At 43.2% G+C, this 25,569-nt stretch overlaps 1 protein-coding gene and 1 pseudogene across 3 annotated transcripts in view; one reads left to right on the top strand and one right to left on the bottom strand.

Moving 5' to 3' along the window:
* Positions 1–1,950: 1,950 nt before the first annotated feature.
* CNNM2 (cyclin and CBS domain divalent metal cation transport mediator 2) overlaps positions 1,951–25,569 on the top strand; it is a 139,276-nt gene continuing 115,657 nt past the window's right edge. Inside the window, exon 1 of one of the 3 annotated variants that reach the window (XR_005069106.1) lies at positions 1,951–3,868. Coding sequence is in view for 2 of the 3 variants with exons in the window: in XM_037064024.1 (XP_036919919.1) it covers positions 2,248–3,868 (1,621 nt within the window). In the remaining variant the exon portion in view is untranslated. The remainder of the gene's footprint in view (positions 3,869–25,569) is intronic. The other 2 variants (XM_037064024.1, XM_037064026.1) reach the window with 2 other exon arrangements.
* On the bottom strand, positions 8,515–10,061 carry LOC118999376 (ATP synthase subunit gamma, mitochondrial-like; annotated as a pseudogene).

The raw sequence follows: 25,569 nt of genomic DNA, 5'->3' as shown, positions 1-25,569 counted from the left end.
AGAACTAGAGGTGAGACCAGTTAGGAAGCCACTGCGATCATTCCTACCAGAAATTAATCAGAAGAATTTGACTGGGTTCCAAAAAGGGAAGAAAATGGGCTTGCAGAATTTAAAAAAAAAACACTGCCCCCCCAAAAAAACCAGGAAGCAATTATTTTTGGATGTTAAAGTTTCAAGATAAAGATCAATTTGTCAGTTATTCTGCTACCTTATCTCCTTCAGACAGCAGCGGGCTTGGGAATTCTGCCCAGCTAGGACTTCAGGATTTTTTTTTTCTACTTGGCTGAATCTAGTAGGGTTTGGTCAGTGTGGTTAAGAATGAGCCTCATGAAATTCTACAATATGCCACACATGGATAGACTTTGAGAGCATTATGTTAAAAGAAGCCAGACACACAAAAAAGCCAGTACTGCATATTCTACTTATATGCATTATCTGAAATAGTCCAATTCATAAAATCAAAGACTGGATGGTGACCACCAGAAGGTGGGGGAGGGGGAAATGGGAATTAGGATGAATAAGCTTTAGAGATCTGATGTATGACATTGGACCCATAGTCAACAATAATATATTGCACACTTAAAATTGTGAAGATGGTTAATATCATGTTAAGTGTGTTTACCATAGTAAGAAAACTTGAAAAGAGAATGAGGCCGTCATATTGAGTAGAATATGAAGTTACAACGAAAGCACTCTAGATGAGGATTCTTAAGTGTGCATAAGCGTGTGCATGTGAATGCACATACTTGTTTTTTTAATTTTTGCTAAAAACTAATATTAAAGAAAATTTGGAAACTAATATTAAACAATAACAAAATTGTAATACAACTGTTCTGGGAGGGGGCGTGGGGAAAGGCCCTGACTGGTGTCACTCAGTGGGGTCGTTCCACGGACCAAAAGGTCGCCGGCACCATTGCAGGAGGCGGCATGTGCCTGGGTTGAAGGGCCAAGCCGGTTCAGGGCTATCCGGGTTGCGGGTCGTTCGAGAGGCAACCCGATCAATGATTCTCTCACACATCGCGGTTCCTCTCCCTCTCTTTCTCCCTACCTTCCCCTATCTCTAAAAATAAATTAAAAAATAAAATCTTAAAAAAAAAAAGAAAAAAAGAATGAGCCTTCCTGTGTCTGCTTAGAATCTCCCCTCCCCTCCCATTTCCCAAAGTTGCCTGGGAGCCTGTTAGAAATAGACTCTAATAGACTCCTGTTAGACTCCTGGTTCCTACCTTTTCAGTAAGCATGAAATGGGGTCCATGGGATGTACACTTCCAGCAAGAATATGAGTAGATTCTTATAATTTGGAAGATGGGGAAATTGCTTAACTCTAACCCCAAATTCCACACACCCTTCGGGGCTTGGGGAACACCTGGAAAGTGTTGCAGAGTGCCCAGGCAGCCAGCAGGTGGCGGCACCTAACCGCAAGCTGCAAAGCGCGCGTGTCCCTTAGGGAGAAGCAGGATGCTAGGAGAGCGGGTCAGTGCAGTGCTGTGGCCGAGACTACGAAGGGGGGTGCGGTCAGTGTCCCGGCTTCATTTTAGGCTAATGTGCATCTTAAGCCGTGCCCAGTGCGCTTCTCGGGCTTCTGGGACAGGAAGGCTCAGCCCCTCTTTACCCGCACCAAGCACTAGGGAGCTGTAAACGCGGTGCAGCGAGAAACCGGCAGCCTCGCACTTACAAAACGATAGTCCAATCTTGCCAAACAAAGTGTTGGGTTCCACTATCAGGCTCTTCGGGGAACCGTGACCCCGCGGACCGCCCCTTTTCATTGGCCACCAGACGGGGAGCCCCGCCCCTTTCGTACAGCTCTCCTCTGTGACTGGCTCTCGGACTCCCACTGGCCACACCTCCTTCCCTCGCACATACACAAGAGTCACGCGCCTTTCAGTTGGAAACTTGGCATGGAGGAGGATCGTAGCCCTCATATCCCCACCCACTTACCTTACCATTGGCCCGTGGCTCCGTTCACGGCCACGCCCCCATTCCAGCCCCCCGGCTGGGAGGGCGGCCGCCCGCTCTTGACTGGCTGGTACGCCTGCCTCTCGCGGTAGCGGCTGGTCCTTTCCCCTCCCTCTCCCCCCAACCGCGAACCTTCAGGTTCCTTAGCTGGTCCAGGACGCGTCAGTGTCAGTCAGGGAGGCGGACTGCTGAGCACTGGGTGCGGACGCTCCATTGCAATCTCGCTCCGGGGCCGGTGCTTGCACTTGCGCCGCCGGCTGGGAAGGATGAAGCCGCAGCTGGAGCAGCCACCCTATGATTGGCTGTGGCGCTTGTGAACCCAAAGTAAAGATGGCGGGCGGGCAGGCATCTGCCGCACTGCCCACTTGGAAGATGGCGGCGCACCGCAGCCTCAGCGCCCGCGGCCGGGGGGTCCTGCAGGCGGCGGCGAAAAGGCTGCTCCCGCTGCTACTGCTGAGCTGCTGCTGCGGCGCGGGACGCTGCGCCGCGGCGGGCGAGAGTGAGGAGACGGTGATCATCGGGTTGCGGCTGGAGGACACGAACGACGTGTCGTTTATGGAAGGGGGGGCGCTGCGGGTGAGCGAGCGGACTCGGGTCAAGCTGCGGGTGTACGGGCAGAACATCAACAACGAGACGTGGACCCGCATCGCCTTCACTGAGCACGAGCGGCGGCGTCACAGCCCCGGAGAACGCGGGCTGGGGGGCCCCGTGCCACCAGAGCCGGACAGCGGCCCCCAGCTCTGCGGTATGCGCACATCAGATATCATCATCTTGCCCCATATCATTCTCAACCGCCGTACATCGGGCATCATTGAGATTGAGATCAAACCGCTGCGCAAGATGGAGAAGAGCAAGTCCTATTACCTGTGCACATCGCTGTCCACGCCAGCCCTGGGCGCCGGCGGCCCGGGGTCCGGGGGTGGCACTGTCGGGGGCAAGGGTGGCTCCGGGGTGGCCGGGCTCCCGCCGGCCCCATGGGCTGAGACCACCTGGATTTACCACGACGGCGAGGACACCAAAATGATCGTGGGCGAGGAGAAGAAGTTCCTGCTGCCCTTTTGGCTGCAGGTGATCTTTATTTCGCTGCTCTTGTGCCTGTCGGGCATGTTTAGCGGCCTCAACCTGGGGCTCATGGCCCTGGACCCGATGGAGCTGCGCATCGTGCAGAACTGCGGCACCGAGAAGGAGAAGAATTATGCCAAGCGCATCGAGCCCGTGCGCAGGCAGGGCAACTACCTGCTGTGTTCGTTGCTGCTGGGTAACGTGCTGGTCAACACCACGCTCACCATCCTGCTAGACGACATCGCCGGCTCAGGCCTTGTGGCCGTGGTGGTCTCCACCATCGGCATCGTCATCTTCGGGGAGATCGTGCCCCAGGCCATCTGCTCCCGGCACGGCCTGGCGGTAGGGGCCAACACCATCTTCCTCACCAAGTTTTTCATGATGATGACCTTCCCCGCTTCTTACCCAGTCAGCAAGCTGCTGGACTGCGTCCTGGGCCAGGAGATAGGGACAGTCTATAACAGGGAAAAACTGCTGGAGATGCTCCGGGTCACAGACCCGTACAACGACCTCGTTAAGGAGGAGCTGAACATTATCCAAGGGGCGCTGGAGCTCCGCACCAAGACGGTGGAGGACGTGATGACTCCCCTCCGGGACTGCTTCATGATCACCGGCGAAGCCATTCTGGACTTCAACACAATGTCGGAGATCATGGAGAGCGGTTACACTCGCATTCCAGTGTTCGAGGGGGAGCGCTCCAACATCGTGGACCTCCTGTTTGTCAAAGACTTGGCATTCGTGGATCCAGATGACTGTACTCCCTTGAAAACCATCACTAAATTTTATAACCACCCCTTACACTTTGTTTTCAATGACACCAAGTTGGACGCTATGCTGGAAGAATTTAAGAAAGGTGGGAAATTTTGGTATCCTTCATTGGCTTGCTCTTTCTCTCTATCTTCCCTGCTTGACTCCTCAGCCCCCCAAGGCTAGTTGACCGGAATTTCTCCTCTCTTTTAATTGCAAAGTTGAAAGGGTGGCTTGGATTTGGGGATGGGTTGAACGAGAAAGCGCTTGTAGGTTCTTTAAAAGCACAAGACTGCCATCACTTGCTTTTCCCCCCCGTATCAAAAATGCAGGCTTCCTATTTTCTCTGCACGATACTTTCCTAGCCCTTTGGTCTGGAGTGCTCTGCTGCATGCATTGCCCGGGTTGTGAGTGGGTGTATGAAAGGAGGGGGCAGCTAATGCCATGCTATGCCATTTGGTTGACATGTACTAATCGAAGGCATTTGGAAAACATTTAAATAGCTTTGCCAAACCCAATACAATCCCTTTCCTCCTCCTTAAACATTCACTGACGTTTCAGAGACTAGGAGTGCATTTTGAATAGCTTCTGTTCCTGGTTGTCAGGTGACCTATGGAGGAAGACTGAGGTCTTCCAAAGTATGGCCAAAAAAAATTTACTCGCTTGGATGTGACTTGTCTTAGCTAGAAAAGAGGTTTTTGGTTTTTTTTTTTAAACACTCCAGTTCTTTATTAATACATGACTTGAAAAGACTAGAGGTAAATTAACCCTTTATGAGGCTATATCTTGTTTAAAGTTCTTCACTATTTGTTTGTATTTACCCACCAACAAATAAAATTTCCCAAACCAAGTGTGGTTTTGGCAGAACACTTGAACCTTTAACAGTGGGGCGGATCCCTCTATTATGGTTTATTTATTCCTAAAGTTTTCCTGGTGTAAAAGTGTTCTTTTTAACCTTGATCCCCTGGAACATGAAATTGCAGTTCGCCTCCACGTCAGCATTCGCTGTTCCAGGGAATTTTAACAAGGAAGAGAATGGCAGAGTCTGAGGTGCTCACCTTTTTTGCATCGGGGTATATTTTTTGTTTGTTTTACCATGTAATGTACAGCTAAGTAGCAACTCCTACTGTTATTACTGAAATTCTGCCTTAAAAAAAGTTTGCAGTAAATAGCTTGTGTTATTTGTTTATATAAAGTTTAAAGACCTGATAGTCCTCAGGTCTTTTCATTCTTCAGAAGGAATTTTGATCACAGAGATAGTGGTTCAAGACCGTGTGTGAGGGTGACAGAGCACTGGATGCGGTGTCTCAACATACTCACAGTGTGTGGTTGTCCTAATTTCGCCTTCCTGCCTGGAACAAATTCACATTGCAGTCATTTTCAGATAAAGAAGTAGAGTAGAATGTGCTTCTGAGATTGGCGATTTGCATTTAAAAGCAGAAGGTGATTCTTCTGGGTTCTTTTCAAAAAACAATTATTGATTGATTTGAGAGAGAGAGGAAGGGAAAGAGAGAGAGAGAGAGAGAGTGGGAGGGAGAGAGAGAGGGAGACATCATTGGTTGTTCCAATTATTTATGCATTCATTGGCTGATTGTTGTATGTGCCCTAACCAGGCATTGAACTTGCAACCTTGGTATATCCAGGAGACACTCTTGACTAACTGAGCTGCTCCACCAGGGCCTCTTTTGGGTTCTTAAACAGTAAAAAGAAAATGTCCATTATCTCTAGGCGACAGCTTCTTTTGACCTGTCATTATTCTTTCACTGCTAAGTCATTAATTAGACCTTCTAAGCAGTCTGTTCTTTGTTTTTTCAGTAATATCTGTAATACAGAACAATATCTTTAAATGCTTGGAAATGCCTGTGGAATACTTTATTGTCTTTCTGTTGCTAAATTTCCCCATATTGATACGGATGATTTATTCTCTATTTTTTATTGTTCAGAGTTTTTGTACGTCTACTGCTGGATCGATGGCAATGTGTGCGCTCCCTGCAGAAGCCTTTCGTTCACTTTTTCCTTTGAGAATTTTGTCCTGTGCCTCACAACCCATTAATCCTGCGCCTAACTCAAAATTTCAGAATCGGCATTTTTGCATTTTGTTTCTGGTTATCCTTAAATAGTTTTTCTATGACCGATTTATTTTCAGGAGGAACTTTCTCCCCCAAAAATTACCTCTTCAAGTGTTTTTTGGACTGTCTCCCTTAAATAATTGAATTAGGAAATTTTCTCATGAATTTAAAAAAAATAATGCACAGGATTTTGTTTTTGTCTTTGACCAGAGTAATGTACTTGGTTAGGAAGATAGTACAAGTTAAAGGCACATTCGAGCTAGTGGCATATTTGAAAGGGTGGGCAAATGGGGAATTTGAGCCCCGTTCTTAGAAGAATAGAGTGTGGGGTGTTACTTAAACTATGAGAATAACTGGCTTTTCTCCTTCCTCTTCTTGAACTTGTTTTGATGAGTTTGGCCACTTTAACCTTACTAATAACTGTTAGTTTTTTCTTCTGCGTGAGTTAAAATATTTCACCTGATTGTTTTCTCCTTCATTTTCTCACTCAATTATGAAACAATGTGAACAGTCAACTCTTGTTTTTCTCTAGTGAACAGTGGTGTGTGGGCTGGTGTGAAGGCTTTTTATTGCTCTCTTTCCCTCTTTCTCCTAACAGTACCAACTGTTAACCCCTCAAATCCAGATCTCATTGAACATCACCCTTCCTAACTGAGAAGGCCTGCACCGAAGCCTTTCCTGGGTATTGTTGTATTAAGGAGGGGTAAAGTTCCTGTAATGGGTAAAGAAATGAAAAACTGCCTTTATGTAAGTGTATGTGAATGTCTTTTTTTCTGGTGGTGAGAACTTTTGTCTGGCTGCCAGGCAACTCCTGGTTTTACTTGAGGTTGGAAGACAGTAATCATGCTAATTTTACAGTTAGCTCGTTATTATTGTTTACTTAGCTCTGTGCCAGGCACAAAGCTGAATACTTTACATGAAATCACCTTGCTTAATTTCATAAGAGCTGAGTGAAGCATTATCTCCATTTTACAAGTGAGGAAATCAAGGCTTAGGTTAAATGACTTGCTCAAGGTCACATAGTGATTTGTTGATTTGGGATTTTAATTCAGGTCTGTGTGACGCCAACCTTGTGCTCTCGAACACATTGTTACGCTGGCCCCCTGGGCCCTAATTTTACATTTCTATTTTAATTGAGTGTGAGTTTTGGTCAAAACATTGCCTCAGAGCTTGTTGGGCAACAGACCCATAAACATATATTAGCATAGGTATGACTTTCAACTCAGTGCTTCTGGGATGTCGTATATAACAGTTGGTGTCCCCACTGTTGCCATTAAAGCAAATCACTTTTTGGCCTGAGTGATCCTCAACCTAATGAATTATATTTCCAGTGTTTCCATGTCCAAACATCGAGATGCAGTTTGAACACGGTTTATACTAACCTAGTGGTCCTAGTGCGTGCTGCTTTAGTGGCTTACTCTGCACTGTTTTCCCAACAGCTAAAGTGTGTTGTCATGTTTTACCCTTAGTTTCTAAAGTTTGTGTTGCAAGGGTGACTCAAACTGAGTTTTGTGTTTTAATCTGGATTTTTTTTGGAGCCACTTATATGGTAATTGGTCACTGGTGAGCATCCTTCGCAGCTTTGCCCCTTTGCGCTCCATGCAGTCAGGCTTTCTCTTTTTCCTTTGTTACTTATAAATGTAAATAAGAGAATAAAAGTAAATCCTACTGGAAGATTATGAGGACTTTAGAAAAATGGTCTATAGCAAAAATAGTGCAGCGAAAGAAAAGGCTGGAGTAAAGGCTGCTGCCTTTGTGTGCAGAAAGCCTTCTAGAGGCTTTCATTCATCTGATAAGACCTTCCCAACAAAAGATTGGGGACCTCAGCCACCTGTTTGTCTACAAGGTTGAATCTGAAGCAGTAGTAACCAGCCATTGTTCTTTTGTTTTGTGTTGTTTGCTTTTTAGCTTTGTAACAGTTGCATTCCAATGCTAGGGACTTAGCCAGACTGTTTTCTAGCTTTCTTTTAGCTAGGAACAGGTAGAATCACCAGATAATATTGTTGTGGTTTGTTTTTCCTGGCTGAAGGAGCATTTTTATTACTTTTTTGTACAGAAAACTCAGCAGTGTACACTCAGCCCAGCTTGGTGGCCAGTTCCTTAGCCTTGGCCTTTTCCAGCTCAGCAGTGTGAGCCACCAACTTTGGACCCAGGATGTTGCCTCCTCATTGGCAGGGGATCTCATCATATCTGCCATTGTAATCGGTCCAGAGAGCTTCCACCAGCCTAGCCAGAGCCCCTTTGTCTTCCGAGTTAACCTGCGTGAAGGAGACGGTGGTGCAGGTCTCCGTGTGGACTAGACGCCCCAGCCTGGCCTTCCCCTGGGTGATGCAGTAGGGAACCCCGTTTTCCTGTGCGGGCAGGAAGACAACCGGCTCGATGGGATCCACACTGTGCGCAGTCACCCCCAGCTGGGCCTTCTTGTTCTCCACCAGGTGGTGACCCCTTCAACCCCTGCTTGAAAGACAGGTGGCTTCTTGGTGGGGACATGCTCTTTGCCGGCAGCCTTTTTCTCGGCCTAGACCAGCAATCTCTGCTCCTTCTCTTGCTTTGTCTCTGGCCGGTCCATGTGGGCCAGCTGTGCAGCCATTTGGCAGTCCGAGGCCTGGGGGAACCAGGCAGGAGGCACCTTCAGACATTTATAGAGAATAGCCCTTAGCTGCTGTGGCTGAGTATAGCAGGGTCATTTGACAAAGCAGGCGAGGTCCCTTTTGGGCTGGATGTCCTGTCCCATGCCAAAATTCTTGGCCCTTTTCTCAAACAGGGGGTTCACCACCTTCTTGGCCTCCTGCTTCTTCACTACAGCACGGGCTGGCGCTACCTTCTTCCCCTTAGCCTTCTTTCCTTCCGCATCTTGGGCAGCTAGAGGAGAGAGCCAGATGAAGCTGTTCTGTAAGGGAGGTACTCAGTGTATACTTTTCACTTAAAATATTAGGTATATAATTCTCTCTTCCCATAACACAAGTCTTCCCATATTAATATTCTGAGAGTTTAATATTAAAAACTTTTTTCCCACCAAATGAAGTGTTCCTCTTGCCCTACTATCTCGGAGGTTGTTTAAAGGTGTGGATGGTGTTGGAGGATGGGTGTATTTGTTGCTATGATCTTGTCTGTTTATTAATTGTCCAATAACACATGTTAATGATTGTAATGGTGCATATTTTTTAGAACGTGTTTATGAAATAGCCAGATGATATAGAATCAAATCTGAAAGGAGAGGCAGCTTGAGGATCACCTAGTCCAGTGTTTGCTAAATTTACCAGATGATAAGAATTACTTGGATCACTTTCTTTTTCTTACTGTAAGTTGTTTATTGTAAGGTAATTGACAAATACCTTGCTGTCCTTAGTAGTTTAAACAACTGACCAAGACTCTCTTCTGAACAGGACAGCAGTAAACCAAAAACAAAATCAGCTGGTTGAATATTCCTTCTTTTTGTCTTGTCTGAGGATGAAACTTGATTGTTGTCAATCCAAACCTTCAGTGCGGGAGATGTTTCAGTCAACTCTTTGTGAAGACAACTGGGAGGGTGTGGTTCAGAATCAAAGTCGATTTGCTGATTGTGTCAGATGCATTCTGGCGCCCGTTGTCCGTGGCTGTCACCTGCGCACTTTGCTCACTCATAGTGGATTCCTCCACAGAACGGTAGACGGTGCTGGCCAGACTGCGTTCCTGGTGTCTCTGCGGCACGTCAGTGTCACTGTCATCCCAGGTACTCATGCTCTCAGCAGTCGAAATGAATGGCATTGAGGGAAGAGGTGGGCTTTTCTTCTGTTTTAGGAGATGAGAGACCTGAATCAATTAAAGATGATAGATCCTTCGTCAAATTCATATCCAGAATTTAATAATTCCAGGGCAGTGACTGATGCATCTACAGAAGTAGGGGGTTTTCTTCCCACTTCTTTGAATGTCACCGGAAATTGGTCAGAATGAGCCCTATGAAATATACGCCTAATTTTATCACCAGTTCCAACAATCTGAAACTTCTTTCCAGGCTGCTCTGAGGATGGCCACCTCACTTTTTGTCCGTCTGGCAGCCAAGGAACGGGTAGCACCACAAAGCCCTCTATCTGAGGACACATCGATAAGCAGTGCCTCTTGTTGTCTTTGGGCACCTCAACATCAGCCTTTGCACACGCAGCCACAAATCCTGTTCCACACGCTGGAACTGGTTTAGCTTCCTCTCGTTTGGGTGTGTTTTGGTGCTGCTACCATTTTCATAGATGTGGTGATTTTCTGGATCCCTCCGCCCCCCAGTCCTTGCTGGAGGATACGTTTATTGATTGGGGGGGGGTATGGGGAGAGAGAGAAAAAGAGAACGAGAAAGGGAAAGAGAAAGAGAAAGAAAAACATCCATTGGTTGCCTCCAGTACATGCCCCGACTGGATCTGGGATTGAACCCGCGATTTAGGTATGTGCCCTGACTGGGGATTGAACCTGTGACTGTTTGGAGTACTGGATGGTGCCCCCACCAACTGAGCCACACTGGCCAGGGCAATTTTCTGGATGTTTTTGATTGACTTTAGTCAGTTGGTAATATCTTTTCAAGTTGCCATATTTCAAACTTGGATCCATTGCAACTGCACAGCCCAGGCAGAGACCCCAGTGATGCTTGCCCAGGAAAACAGGGTGGGACCGGCCACCTCACTTGGATCACATACTAAGTATAAGGTCCTAGGCCTCCTCAGGGACCTTCTGGGGAAGAGGGCTTGTAATCCAGATTGTTAACAGTTACCCTGAAGTAATTCTGATGATTAGGTGAGCTCAGGAAACAGAGGTCTTAGTCAACCTCTTAAATAAGTAAAGAAACCTCTAGGAAGGAGAGAATGTTAAGTGACTTGCTTAGGGCCATTCGCCCAGCTGTGAGCATCCACAGCACTGGAAGGCGTGTCCCTGATTACTCTAAACCAGAGTCCATTCCACTCCAACAAGCAGGCCTTCTGGCCCTAAGTTGAAGGTGCCTGCCTCACTGAAATGATCTGTGCCATTGAAAATACAAATATTCGGGTTTGCCATCGGTTATCTTGTGGTTTTTGATGTCAGTATTTTTGATGTCCTGGATTTAGGACATCTTCGACAGGCATTTTGTTATGGAGAAACTAAGTCTGAATGTGTGAGCGCGTTTTATTTTGGCTTAACGTTAATTGAGTTTTTTACTCTGCCAAGATCAGACTAGAAGGGTATGTTGGGAAATATTTAGATTTCTTGAAACCTTAGGTAGCTAAATGTCGGATATTTCTTTTGAGTTAATGTGGTTTGGGTATCCTTGAATCGTTTTTTTATTTTTGGTTGTTTCTTCTGTGAGTAATGAAGATTGGATTTGGGACTATGGGGTATAGGATCTTTGGCTCTTGTAATTTATTTTTTGCATGGAAGTCTGAAATTGCCTTTGAAAAATTCATCAAAACACTTGCAGCGTGTATCTCATTCATGCATCTGTGTGCCGTTTTTCCAGGTTTTTTGGTAATGTAACCTAAATTCTTTCAGAGAGTCCTGTCTGACTTGCGGAAGTTATTTGTGTTAATAGGATCGCAGAAGCCGAGCATGGCCTCCTGGGTCCGGAGGCGCCATAGTTGCGTACCAGCTCTGACTCAGTAAGATCTGGACGGGACAGGAAAGTACCTTGTTCTGCTTTTTCTCTTGGTTTTTATGGGGATTACATGCCACCTGCTCCCTTCCATACAGGGCGTCAAAGTTATTTAGATTCTGAAACATTCAAAACTACTATGAGGGACTGGTTAATTTTAATTAGTATTAGCAAATCTAAATACAATTTGAAATATTATTAACCAGGAAAACCCACAAATAGACTGAGCGGACATAATATGTCATGGTTTTATTTGCTGTTGAACTACTTGAACTTTTAAGAACAAACCTCTGGATTCTAGATGTTGAGTTACATGTAAAGTAGCATATTTCTGCAGGGCCCTTTAAATACATATTTTTTTCTAATTAAATATTTTATTGTTATTCTGTTATAGTTGTCCCAGTATTTTCCCCTTTTGCCCACCTCCACCCAGCCCACCCCCCGCCCCTACTCCCATAGTCATTCCCCACTCTGCCATCCATGTCCATGGGTCATTCATACATATTCCTTGCCTAGTCCCTTCTCCTTCCTCCCCTTATCCTCCTCTCCTCTCCCCTCCCCTCCCCTTTGTCAGTCTGTTCCTTGTTTCCATGCCTCTGGTTCTATTTTGCTTGCTAGTTTATTTTGTTCATTAGATTCCTCTTATAGGTGAGATCATATGGTATTTGTCTTTCAAAAATACATATCTTCTATTGGTAGTAAACTTCAATTTCTGTAAGATTTGCTTGGCATATGAGGAATATTTGATAAACTAAATACATGGAAATGGACCACTAGGCCTGAATACAGTTTAATTTAGTATTGTCTTTTCATGTTCTTTTTCTCACAATGGGCAAACAAGAACCCCCAGTCCTACCAACACAGAAAAAGAGAAATAGTAGAAGCATTCTTTTTCAATCATCACATACACCAGCAACTCCAGAATGGCTGTTTAGAGGCATTATAGGGGCGGCAGGCTTTGGAAGGCAAGGCTAAGGGACTAATCACAAGCCCTCTGTAGATGATACGTTTATTAGGCTGGCTTAGGGGTTGGCTGATGGAGATAATGGGAGAGCTAATCGTCCCCCTGTTTGCGTAAGTGCAGTCCTTGGTCACAAATGCTGCGGTAATGATAGTGAGGCCCTCCTTTCTTCCCGCTTTATAGCCCCCTTGCTGTCAGACCCAGGTGGGGGTCTTTTTCTTTTTGAATTCACGTCTTGCGTGGAGGAGACCACCTCCTAATGCAAAGATTAAGCAAAATGTGCCTTTTCTGGGTCTACTTTGGACAAGTAACTTATGCTCTGCAAGCCTCGGTTTTTTTCCATAGTAAAATGGGATATTTTCTAACTTACAGAATATTGTTTGAGTTAATGTGATAATGGATGTAAAAATGCTTCTAATAGTACCTGGTGCCCAGTGCTCAGGTAGCTGTCACTTCTCTCATGATAATTCTGTAGGCTCTTCATTGTCCTTGGTCTTTCTTTCGATCGCTCGTCCAGAGAGACTCGGGCTGCATGTGCTCGTGGCTGTTACAGACTTGAAATCTGGAAGGTGACGAACGAGTGTAGGTTTTTTCTTTTATTGTGATCGAAATCTAGGCTCTGTTACTTCTCTAGCAGCTGCTGTTACTTGACAAGATGGCCATAATCATACAGATTTTTATGGAAAACAGAACAATCAACTATACGTTCTACCCATCTTAGAGTAAGAATGCTGAGTTATAAAAAATTCTTCATTCTTCTTAACTGTAAGTGACTGAAAATGACAACAAAGTTTAAGAGAAATAGAGCAACCTCATGCCCTTGAATGACAACCAAAGTTGAAGACTAAAGGAAGATCTCACATTATCCTGATAAAATCTTTTAACATTGAGCCCTGGCTGGTGTAGCTCAGTGGATTGAGCGCGGGCCTGCGAATCAGAGGATTGCGGTTCGATTCCCAGTCAGGGCACATGCCTGGGTTGCAGGCCAGTTCCCTGCAGGCCAACTCCCAGCAGGGGACGCACGAAAGGCAACCATACATTGATGTTTCTCTCCCTCTCTCCTTCCCTTCCCCTGTAAAGATAAATAAATAAAATCTTTAAAAAAAAAAATCTTTTAACATTGATTACATCAGAAGCATAAAAAATGGTCATGTCTAATAGAGCACATTTTTTGTTGCATATAGCAGTGTAGATTTGCAATACTTTTGGAAGGCAACTAGGAGCTATACAAATGTCTTTTGGTTTACTAATTTTTTCCCCTGAATTTCTTAATTCAGGGATATAATTAAAGGAAGAAAAGAGCTGTGTTGGGTTTTCATGTTGCTTGTATATTGCAGTATTTATACAGTGAGAAATTGGGAAGAAACATCTAACACTTGAAGGAGGGGCATTGAGAGGGAAGAGTTAAGAAAATTACAGATGTCAAGTAACTACAACCATTTAATGGTGATTTTGAAGGCCATGTAGCAATATGGGACAATTATACAGATTATTTTTCTTTTTTTAAAATATATTTTATTGATTATGCCATTACAGTTGTCCCATTTCCCCCCCTTCACATTCCCCTCCACCCTGCACACCCCTTCCCCACCATTCCCCCACTTTAGTTCATGTCCATGTGTCACAAGTTCTTTAGCTTCTACATTTCCCACACTATTCTTGCCCTCCCCCTGTCTATTTTCTACCTACTGTCTATGCTACTTATTCTCTATACTGATTATTTTGCATGAATTAGAGATAGGGAAAAATGTAAAGTGAAAATAGTTGATGTGTTAGGATAGGGCAATCATAGCCAATCTTTGCAAAAATCACTTTGTTAACTTTCTACAATAACATCCCTGGAAAAAATGCAAATCTGCTGAGAACATTATGAGTCTTGATCCTGGGGAAACTAACCTTTACTCATATTTAGGGAACACATATTATTTCATTTCTCCTTAGGAACATTTTATTACGGAAACAACTGTTTTTAAAAAAAAATACTTTATTTATTTATCTTTAGAGGGGAAGGGAAGGAGCGAGGGAGAGAAATATCAGTGTATGATTGCCTCTCATGCGTCCCCTGCTGGGAACTGGCGTGCAACCCAGGCATGTGCCCTGACTGGGAATTGAACCACAATCCTTTGGTTCACAGGCTCGTGCTCAATCCACTGAGCTACACCAGCCAGGGCCCAGAACACTTTTATTGCTCCAAAAAGAAACCCTGTATCACTCTCCATTCCCCAATCTGCATGGTGCCTCGAATACATTGATTTACTTTCTCTCTCTATGGGTTTGCCTATTTAGGGCATTTCATGTAAGTGAAATCATACACACTGTTGCCTTTTTGTGTCTGGGTTCTTTAATGTAATGTGTTTTAGGTTCATTCATGTTGTAGCATGGATTAGTATTTCATTTCTTTGTATGGTCAAATGATACTTCGTTTTATGGTGTACCACATTTTGTTTATTCACTCATTGGTTGACGGACATTTAGGCTGTTTCTACTGTTTGGTCATTATACATAATACTATAAATAATATTGGTGCACATATTTTTGTGTGGAATGTGTTTTCAGTTCTCTTGGGTATATACCAAGGAGTAGAATTGCTGGGTCATATGATAACTCTATTTTTTAACTCTTTGAGAAACTGCCAAATTCTTTTCCAAAGTGGCTGAACCATTTTACATTCCCACCAACAAGATGGTTCCAGTTTCTCCATATCTTCCTCAACTTTTGTTACTATTCTTTTTTTTAAAGATTTATTTATTTATTTTTAGAGAGACAGGAAGGGAGGAAGAGAGGGAGAGAAACATCAGTGTGTGGTTGTCTCTTGCCTGCCGCCCCCTGCAACCAGGGACTAGCCTGCAATCCAGCATGTACCCAAGACTGGGAATCAAACCGGCAACCCCTTGATTCGCAGGCTAGCACTCAATCCACTGAACCACACCAGTCAGAGCTTCTTTTTTCTTTTTAATTATAGCTGCCCTAGTAGGTGTGAAGTTGTATCTCACTGTGGTTTTGATTTACATTTCCCTAATGAGTCACAATGTTAAGCATCTCTTCATGTACTATTGGCTATTTGTATATCTTTTGAGAAAACCCTGTTTAGATCCTTGCCCATTTTTAAAATTGTGCTACTTGTCTTATTATTATTATTGAATTATAAGAGTTCTTTGTGCATTCTGGATACTAGTCCCTTATCAAATACATGAATTGCATTATTTTTTCCTGTTCTATTAGTTGTCTTTTTACTTTCTTGGTAGTAATCTTTGAAGCAGAAAAGTTTTAAATTTTGATGAAGTTTGGTTTATTTCTTTTTTTCCTGTTGTTGCTTTGATTTTATTGCCATATCTAAGAAACTGTTTCCTAACCCAAGGTCACAAAGATTTATGCTTAAGTTTTCTTCTAAGATTTTAATAGTTTTAGCTCTTACATCCAGGCTTTAATCCATTTTGAGCTAATTTTTACATATGGTGTGAGGTAGGGGTCCATCTTCCTTTTTTTGCACGTGGACATCAAATTGTTCGGCGTCATTTGTTGAAAAGACTATATTTTCCTCATTGAATTGTCTTAGCACCTTGTCATAGTCAGTTGACCATAAATGTGAAGGTTTGTTTCTGGACTGTAAATTCTGATCTCCTGATCTACAGGTCTTTCTTATGCCAGTTACTACATTGTTTTGGTTCTTGTAGCTTTGTAGTAAGTTTTGAATTGGAAAGTATGAATTCTCCTCTTTTGTTCCTTTTAGTGCTAGTTTTGGTTGTCAGGGTCCCTTGTATTTACATATGAATTTTTCATGGCTCTTCTTGTCTGTTTCTACAAAAAAAGAGTGTGGGCCTGCCAACCAAAGGGTCACTGGTTCGAATCACAGTCAGGGCATGTGCCTGGCCTGGGGCAAGGTCCCCAGTAGGGAGCACATGAGAGGCAACCATACATTGATGTTTCTCTCCCTTTCCTCCTCGATTCCTATCTCTCTCTAAGGATAAATAAATAAAATCTTTTTTTTAAAAGGCATTTGAAATTTTGATAGAGATTGCATTGAATCTGTAAATCAATGTGGGGAGCATTGCAGTGTTAACAATATAGAATCTTTCATTCATGAATATGGGATGTCTTTCCATTTATTTAGGTCTTCTTTAATTTACTTCAACAGTGATTTTTTTAGTGTTCAGTGTATTTACAGTTTTTTTGTTAAACAAAATACTTAGAAATAAATTTCTTTTGGATGCTATTATAAATGGAATTATTCATTTCATTTTTAGATTGTTCATTGCTAGTATATAAAAATATAATTGATTTTTGTATATTGATCTTATTTCCTACAACCTTGCTAACCACATTTATTAGGTAACAAAAGGCTTTTCAAATAGGAAAGTGTTTTTTAAAAACATGAGGGTTTTTTTTTCACTTTTTTTTGCTCTTTTTATTTTTTTTATTTTTTAAGTATATTTTATTGATTATACCATTACAGTTGTTCTATTCCCCTCCTTCATACTCCCCTCCACCCGCACACTCCCTCCCCCACCATTCTCCCCCCCCTTAGTTTATAACCACGTCCCTCAAGTTCTTTAGATTCTATATTTCCCCCAGTATTCTCACCCTCCCCCCTATCTATTTTCTACCTACCATCTATGCTATTTTCTGTGCCTTCTCCCCCCTTCTCCTCCCACCCCCCTGTTTCTAACCCTCCATGTGTTCTTCATTTCTATGGTTCCACTCCTGATCTAGCTGTCCTCTTGGTTTGCTTTTGTTTTAAGTGTGGTTGTTAATAACTGTGTGTTTGCTGTCCTTTCACTGTTAACATTTTTCATCTTCTTTTTCTTATATAAGTCCCTTTAGCATTTCATATAACAAGGGCTTGGTGATGATGAACTCCTTGAACTTGACCTTATCTGAGAAGCACTTTATCTGTCCTTCCATTCTAAATGAAAGTTTTGCCGGATAAAGCAATTTTGGCTGTAGGTCCTTGGATTTCATGACTTGGAATACTTCTTTCCAGCCCCTTCTTGCCTGTAAGGTCTCTTTTGAGAAATCCGCTGACAGTCTGATGGGTACTCCTTTGTAGGTGACTGTCCCCTTATCCCTTGCTGCTTCTAGGATTCTCTCCTTCATTTTGGTCTTGGCTAATGTAATTATGATGTGCCTTGGTGTGTTCCTTCTTGGGTCCAACTTCTTTGGCACTCTCTGAGCTTCCTGGATTTCCTGGAAGTCTATTTCCTTTGCCAGACTGGGGAAGTTCTCCTTTATTATTTGTTCAAATACGTTTTCCACTCGTGGCTGTTTCTTTCCCCCTTCTGGTACCCCTATAATCCGGATGTTGGAACGTTTAAAGATGTCCTGGAGGTTCCTAAGCCTCTCCTCATTTTTTTGAATTCTCATTTCTTCATTCCTTTCTGGTGGGATGTTTTGTTCTTCCTTCTGGTCCATTCCATTGATTTGAGTCCCAGTTTCCTTTCCATCACTATTGGTTTCCTGTGCATCTCCCTTCATTTCAATTAGTTTAGCCTTCATATGTTCCTCTAATTTGTGACTATGTTCCTCTAATTTGTGACTATAATCTACCAGTTCTGTGAGCATCCTGATAAATAGTGTCTTGAATTGTGCTTCTGAGAGGCTGGCAATTTCTCGGTCGCTTAGAGTTATTGGCTCTGGGACTTTGAGTTCTTCTTGCACCATCTTTCGGGCTGTTCGTGCCTGTTCCGTAGCAGGATCGGAGCCCTAAGGTGTTCACTAGAGCAGGGCAACTCAGTTGCTGGGTTGTGATGTTGTATGTGGGGGTGGGGTCAATGAGGAACTATGGCTTCCCGTCTGCCGCCTGCCGCCATGGCCCCCACTGGTGCCGAAGCCACCACTGTCACCGGGCCCATGCGTTTTGTTCCACTGCACGCGAGTGTGCCACCGCCATCAGCCCTCCACCACTGGGTTCGCCCCCTGGGGCCTGTGCGATCTGTCTCACTGTGCGCGAATGTGCGACTGTGGTCGGTCTGCCCCACACCCCGACTGGTTCCGGGCTACCTTCGCGCCTAGGTCGGGGGATCTGTCCTGCCTGACCCTGCTCCACTGCCGGCTCCGTCCCTCTTACCGTCCCCATTGAACGGTTCATAGTTGTCGGACTTCCGTATAATTCAACTTTCTGGTCTTTGGGTGTGTCTTTGTTCTCCAAACCTTTGTTGTATTCAAACTTGGCTGTGGGAGAAGGCACAGTGTTTCCACCTATGCCTCCATCTTGGCGGAAGTCCAAAACATGAGTTTTTTTGAAGGGTATTTTATATTTGCTTCATTTCTTTTAGTGGTTTTTATTTTTCTTTTAGATGATATAGCTATTTTTGCTCTGGCTGGTGTGGCTCATTTGGTTGGGCATGGGTCTGCAAAGCACAAGGTCCCTGGTTGAGTCCCCACCAGGGCACATGCCTGGGTTCCGAATTTGTCCCCACTGGGGGCATGTACTAGAGGCACCTGATTGATGTTCCTCTCTCACACTGATGTTTCTTTCTCCCTCTCTTTCTCCCTCCCTCTTCTCTCTCTAGAAATAAATAAATAAATAAAATCTTTAGAAAACTGTAGGCATTTTTACTTGCTACTTTCATATGGAGTGAAGCACTCACTATTGGTTATTGACTGTGTCATCCTTGGGGAAGTTTGATGGGAAAGAGTAAATTCTATCTCAGATTAGATATCTGGAAAAAGAAACAGGCTGTGCGACACGTGTCAGAGACCAAAAGTACAGCTGGCTGCCGTTTGGGGATTTAAAAGCTAATGGTCGGTTTCTATCTAATGTTTAGAATGTCTTTGCATCAGATTTAGGACGTGGACTAGGAGATGAGCACAGAAAAGACTGTGTTTGCTTAGTATCTACATGGTTTTGTGGTGCCTTTCTTTTCTAGGTCACTTTACCAAGGGTTTTCTTTGGGTTGTTTTTACAGAGACTGGAAACATACCTTGACTTTTAGTCACTGTGCATTTCATCAGTACACTCCTTGAGGTTTTGGGGCACCAGGTAACCAGAAGAGGTGAAATGAAACATTTGTGTGTGTGCAGGTGTGTGCAGTGCGCTTGCGCAGGGAAGTGTGGAGGGCTGGTAACCTGAGAGGGAGAATGTTTTCCCAAACTAGCAAAGACAAACTGCGGGCATCACCTGATTTTTATGGGATTGTGCAGAACCTCAGTTTTTCCAGTGAACCATCTGCAATAATAAAATGTGCTGACTCAGCCTGCAGCCTCTAGAATAGCATCTAGGGCCCAGGGAGTCCTGAAAACGTGCAAGGGATGGAAATATTTGAGCAGGTTTTAAGAGGTAACGTTAAAAACAGTTAGAACAAGACAACATGCTCACTCATTTCCTTTGAGATGTATCATTTAGTTACTAGTGTGCCTCCTTGATTTAGGGTGTGGCAGGGAATAATTCAGTCTTCATAGAGTGATTGCTGAGCATAGGTATTTTCTTGCTTCAATAGTTATACTTTAGGGGCATGAGATTGGTTAGGGTGGGGGAGTAAGATTCTGCTGGAAGCAAGTCAGTTAGGTAGATACTATGATTATATTGCGTGGGCCATCTGCTTAGGTTTTTTTCTTTAAACTTTTTACTTCCTTGTTCCTGGATATATACATTTACCTGAAAAAACTAGAACATTTTAAAAAATATTTATTTATCTTTAGAGGGGAAGGGAAGGAGAGAGGAAGGAAACATCAATGTATGGTTGCTTCTTGTGCATCCCCTGCAGGGAACTGGCCCCTGCCGGAAACGGGCCTGCAACCCAAGCATGTGCCCTGACTGGGAATCAAACCGTGATCGTCTGGTTCGCAGGCCCGTGCTCAATCCACTGAGCTGCACCAGCCAGGGCTAAGAACTAGAACATTTACCAAAATGTTAACTAATAATGACCACCAGTTGATGGTGAATTTTAGGGGAGGAAGAATGTTTTTCTGTATTGCTTTGAGTTTTTTTTAAACTATGTATTTTGTAATGTTTTTTGGGGGATTGATTAAAATGATACTAAAAGTGTAAATTTTGTAACCACTGATTTAGGTATTTAAGTAAAATTCAGGTATATGTAGGTGAACTTCATCCTTTTTGCTTAGGAAATGTGGAATTATTTTGCCATAATGCATCCATGCTGTTATTTGTGACGTTTTATTCCCATAATCAGAAAGAATCCTTACTGATTGGGGTAAACTATGAATAGCATTTTAAAGCCCATAACGTGTGTGTGTGTGAACATGTGTGTGTACAACAGCTTAATAAAATTAATTTTGTATCTGAAAAAAGGAATTTAGGATTTTGAGTTGCATTTATTTTCTTTTTTTTTTTTAAATATTTTATTTATTTATCTTTAGAGGGGAAGGGAAGGAAAGAGGGAGAGAAATATCAATGTATGGTTGCCTCTGCCGAGGACACACAATGTATCGTGTGTCCCCTGCCGGGAACTGGCCTGCAACCCAGGCATATGCCCTGACTGGGAATCAAACCGAGATCATCTGGTTCGCAGGCCCGGGCTCAATCCACTGAGCTACACCAGCCAGGGCTAGTTGCATTTATTTTCAAAACATGTTATTAGCTGACAAAATCCAGTTTGTGTAGGTTTGTGTCTGGACTGCCTGGAGTGAAGCTGTTTGATACTCACTTGATTGCCCTTACCAAATGAGAGATTGGCGAAGCAGTTGAGTTTCAACTAGGTTTGTGCTTTCACCGTAAAGCTGTAATCCCAGAACACCTCTTATTTGGTTGCAGACATTGACATTCTAGAACTGATGCTTTCTTTTATCTATGGAAACCTTCACTATAAATTTAGGGATGATTATTAAAAGGAGACCAAAGAATGTTCTGGAACCACCCATGCTTGAAGCTTGGTAGTTTCTAGACAGTCTGATATATTTTGCTTGAAAACCACAACAACAAAAAAAGTTTAACTTTGATGAGGATCAGGTATTTGTTTTGATTACATTCCTGTAAAACTATACATCTATTATACATCATTTATCTCAGATAAAAAGATGGGATTTTCTTTTTTCCTGAATGTATGCAGAAATTTTATATTTATTTATAGGATGAGTTAGCTGTCATTTAGGCATCTTTCCTAAAGTCTGTTTTTAAAGGACATAAAGTAACAAAACTGGATTTTGCCTCTACTTCTTTATCTAATTTCCCGAGAAAAGTAAGCACTTTAGGAAGAGAAATTGATGTTTGCTTTAATTACAAACAGTATAACTCTTAAATTGTTCCATGCATATTAATCAAATGAATTTGCTATTTACTCACTTCCTTGGTATTGAAAGCAGCGTACAAATTTCGGGGTGGTTACTCCCCAGTGAAACTCATCACTCAACTCAGAACTTCCAGCTAGCATTTCCACATAAGCCTCTTAAGTATGAATGGGTAGCCAGACATCGCTGGGTGTTTGAAGACAGGCTCTAAGTTTCATAGTGAGACTAAAATAGGAAAAAAGAACCTAATTCATTTAAGCTGGTTTATCGAATATCAGCTACAATAAAATCTGGCAGTTACTGCAATAGTTATTACTTTCTCCATGGCTTCTTTAAGGCTACTGACCAAACCACCTATTAGTAGCAAATGTGTACATTTGCCGCCTGTTCATATGTGGGTTAGTTGGAATCTTTCCTGTACTGCTTCTGCCTACGTGGTTGGTTGAGGTTCCCAACTAGTTTGAATGTTGTAAGTATTAATACTTCCTTAAGGCTTGCTTCGCCTCACTTCCCGTTCAGAGGCTAACTTAGGCATTTCTGGTAGAGTTCTATGTCTCAGAGAATCTCTACTTGTCCTTTCACCATTTACTGCAAGATTTCTTAAGGAATAGGTTGTTACGTACTTCCTTTTTCTTGTTCCTGGCTTCCTCTGGGGTGCTCCAAACCTGGCTTCAAACTTGTCACAACCAGTGACTTCCATTACTGCCTGATCCGAGTCTGGGCTGCCCTCCTTCCCAGCTTCTTTGATTCTTTTGCTGCTTTTGGTCCCAAGGCAAGAACCCTTCTTTGCAGCTTGGCTCTTGCCCCATGGTATAGCACAGTTATGATTTTCTTCTGTTTTCTGACTCCTTCCTTTTTAAGTTTAGGTTTCCCATTTCTTTTTCCCATTTCTCATTGAGCACTCCCCAGCATTTTGTCTTTGTTTCTCCCTTCCATGGTCTTTCTCCATCTTTAGAAAACTACTCATCTTGTATTCTGTAAGCATTCATTGAGCATCATGGTAAACTGTGTGGAATGCAAAGATGAATTAGATATATTTCCTGCTCTCAAGTAACTTGCAGTACATATAAATTAATTTTTTCCATGTTGCATCTTACCGTCAAATTTAATTGACACATTTTGAAAATGCCTCTTACACATTCTTGTTTTCTCTCCATTTCCGCTGCTACTATTCCAGCTACCAGTCCCTTTTATTTGTGCCTTGTTCAGTGCCTACTGTGTTTTAGGTGCTCTGTAAATGTATTTCCAACAAATGAATCCATCTGCCTATCTTCATTATTATAAAACGTCCAAGGTGGATTCTCTTATTTTGTCTGTTTATCATGGTACCTCTGCCGAGTGGATCTTCCTTAAAAATAACTTTCATCTTGCCCTGAACAGCGCGGATCAGGTGGTTGGTTGAGTGTCGATGGCAAAGTGAAAGGTTGCCAGTTCAATTCCAGGTCTGGGCACGTGCCTAGGTTGCGGCTTGGTCCAGTTGGGGTGTGTGTGCGAGGCATCTGATCGATGTTGCTCTCATACATCGATGTTTCTTTCCCTCTCTTTCTCCCTCATTTCCTCTCTCTCTAAAAATAAACAAAGTCTTTTTAAAAAACACCATTAAAAATAACTTTTATGTTAGCAGTTTACCAAAAGCTTTCTGTAATTAAAATGTTATCTGCTATGTACTGAACTGTGTCACTCACCAAATTCATATGTTGAGCTGTAACCCTCAATGTGATGGCCTTTGGGAGACAATTAAGGTCAAATGAGGTCCTGAGGGTGGGGCCCTTATGCTGGGGATTAGTGGCTTTACCAGAAGAAGAAGAGAGAGGTCACCTCTCTCTGCCATGTGATAAAGCAGTGAGAAAGCAGCTATCTTCAAGCCAGGAAGAGGGGGCCCCCACCAGGAACTGAAATGGTTAGCACTTTGATCTTGGACTTCCCAGCATCTAGAACTGTGAGAAATAAATGCCTATTGTTCACACCATACCGTCTATGATATTTTGTTACGGCATTGTAGCAGCCCAAGCCCACTAATACATTGTCTTTTTTCAAACTGTCAAAGTAGCCAGGGTAGAAAATAATGATAAAAGCAATATGAATAACTCCTGGATGTCTGCTGTACAACATTGCACCTCTGGTTAACATCATACACTTAACAGTTTGAGAGGGCACATCTCATGTTATTCTTACCATCATGAAATCCAGTGAAAAAAGAGGAGAAACCGTGATAATGTCCGATTATCGAGGCCCCAGGAGATGTGGGCTCCTCAGACGGCCTCTCCTGCTTTTCCCTGACTCCCCTTGCTTCAGCCCACCGGGTTCCTGGCTGTTTCCTGAACACGGCGGGTACGCTGCACCCATCCCTGCATCAGGGCACTTGGAGTTGCTGCTCCTTCTCTTTGCAGTGTCCTTTGCCCAGATAGTTTAATGACTCTCTCCCTTCCTTCCTGTCTTCACTCGGATTTCACCAGGTTAGTGAGTCTGTCCATGGCTTTCCCAACGAAAATTTCAGCCCTTCCTCTATAACACTCACTTGCTTTCCTTTTTTCATTTTTTTCTTCCTTCGTTGTACACACTACATCTTTTGTTTACTTCAATTTTTGTTTTAAAAAATTTTGGCCTGCCTCTCCCACCGGAACATACGCTCCATGAAGGCGGGGACTTCCGTCTGTCCAGTTCCCGTTTGTATTCCCAGGGCCGCGAGAGGGCCTGCCACAGAGGTGCTCGCTAAACACTGTCGAACAGTTGAAAGCATGGTGTGAGACAAGTACTGCTTCGTAACGGTGGTGGTTGTGTTCGCTGGTGTAACCGTCCCAGGAAGTAACTTGGCGGTGTGCTGAGGTACTTTGTGTTTTTTGCATATCTTTTTACCTATTAGCTCCACTTCCAGAAAGCTGATACCAGGAATTAATGAGAAATGCAGGTAAAACTGTAAGCACAGAGATGATCATCTCAATAGATTAAAAAGATTAACTTGGCCCTGGCTGGCATAGCTCAGTGGATTGAGCGCGGGCCTGCGAACCAGACGATCGCGGTTCGATTCCCAGTCGGCACATGCCTGGGTTGCAGGCCGGTTCCTTGCAGGCTAACTACCAGCAGGGGATGCACAAAAGGCAACCATACATTGATGTTTCTCTCCCTCTCTCCTTCCCCTCTAAAGATAAATAAATAAATAAAATCTTTAAAAAAAAAGATTAACTTGTATTTTTAAAAACTTGTGAAAAATCCATGTAACATAAAATTTGTCATCTTGACCATGTTAAGTGAGCAGCTCAGTAGTGTTAAGTACGTTCACATGGTTCTGCAGAGTGACCTCCAGAACGCCTTTCAGCTCACACAGCTGCAGCTCTGTACCAGTTTAAGCAGCTACCCATTCCGTCCCCCTCCCAGGCTCTGGCAACCACCATGCTACTTCCTCTGAGTTTGACTATACGAGGTACCTCGTGTGAGTGGAAACATACAGCATTTATTTGTCTTTTATTTGGCACACTTCTTTTAACATAATGTCCTCAAGGTTCATCCATGTTATAATGTGTTAGAATTTTCTTCCTTTTTAGGGCTGAATAGTACTCCATTGTATGGGTACAGCATTTCTTTTTCATCCATTCACTCATCGATGAACAGGGATTACTTCCCACGGTTTGACTCCTGTGAATACTGCAGCTGTAAACACAGGTGTACAGGTACTTGTCCAAGGCCCTGCACTCAGTTCTTTGGGGTGGCTGTCCAGAAGTGGAATTGCTGGATCTTGTGGTTGGTTATTCTGTTTCTAATTTTTTGAGGAACTAAATATTTTTTTAAAGAGCAAAAAATTATAAACTAGAAATCCAGTATTGAGGAAGGGTTAAGCAAATCTGGGCTTGTACATATAATACAATCATTTAGAGGAACATTTATAAAGTTTTTAATAACATGTGGAAATGATTATTTTAACTGAAAAGGGCAACATGATCTCAACAGTGTTTTTAAAACTATAAAAAAGTCTGATAGTAAATATCACAAAGTGATAAAGATGGGATGGT

Source organism: Sturnira hondurensis, unplaced genomic scaffold (genome assembly GCF_014824575.4).
Source record: "Sturnira hondurensis isolate 20B ecotype Veracruz unplaced genomic scaffold, ASM1482457v3 Scaffold0014854, whole genome shotgun sequence".
NCBI lineage: Eukaryota > Metazoa > Chordata > Mammalia > Chiroptera > Phyllostomidae > Sturnira > Sturnira hondurensis.
Note: the sequence above shows the minus strand (reverse complement) of the source record. Positions and strands in the feature narration are given on the sequence as shown.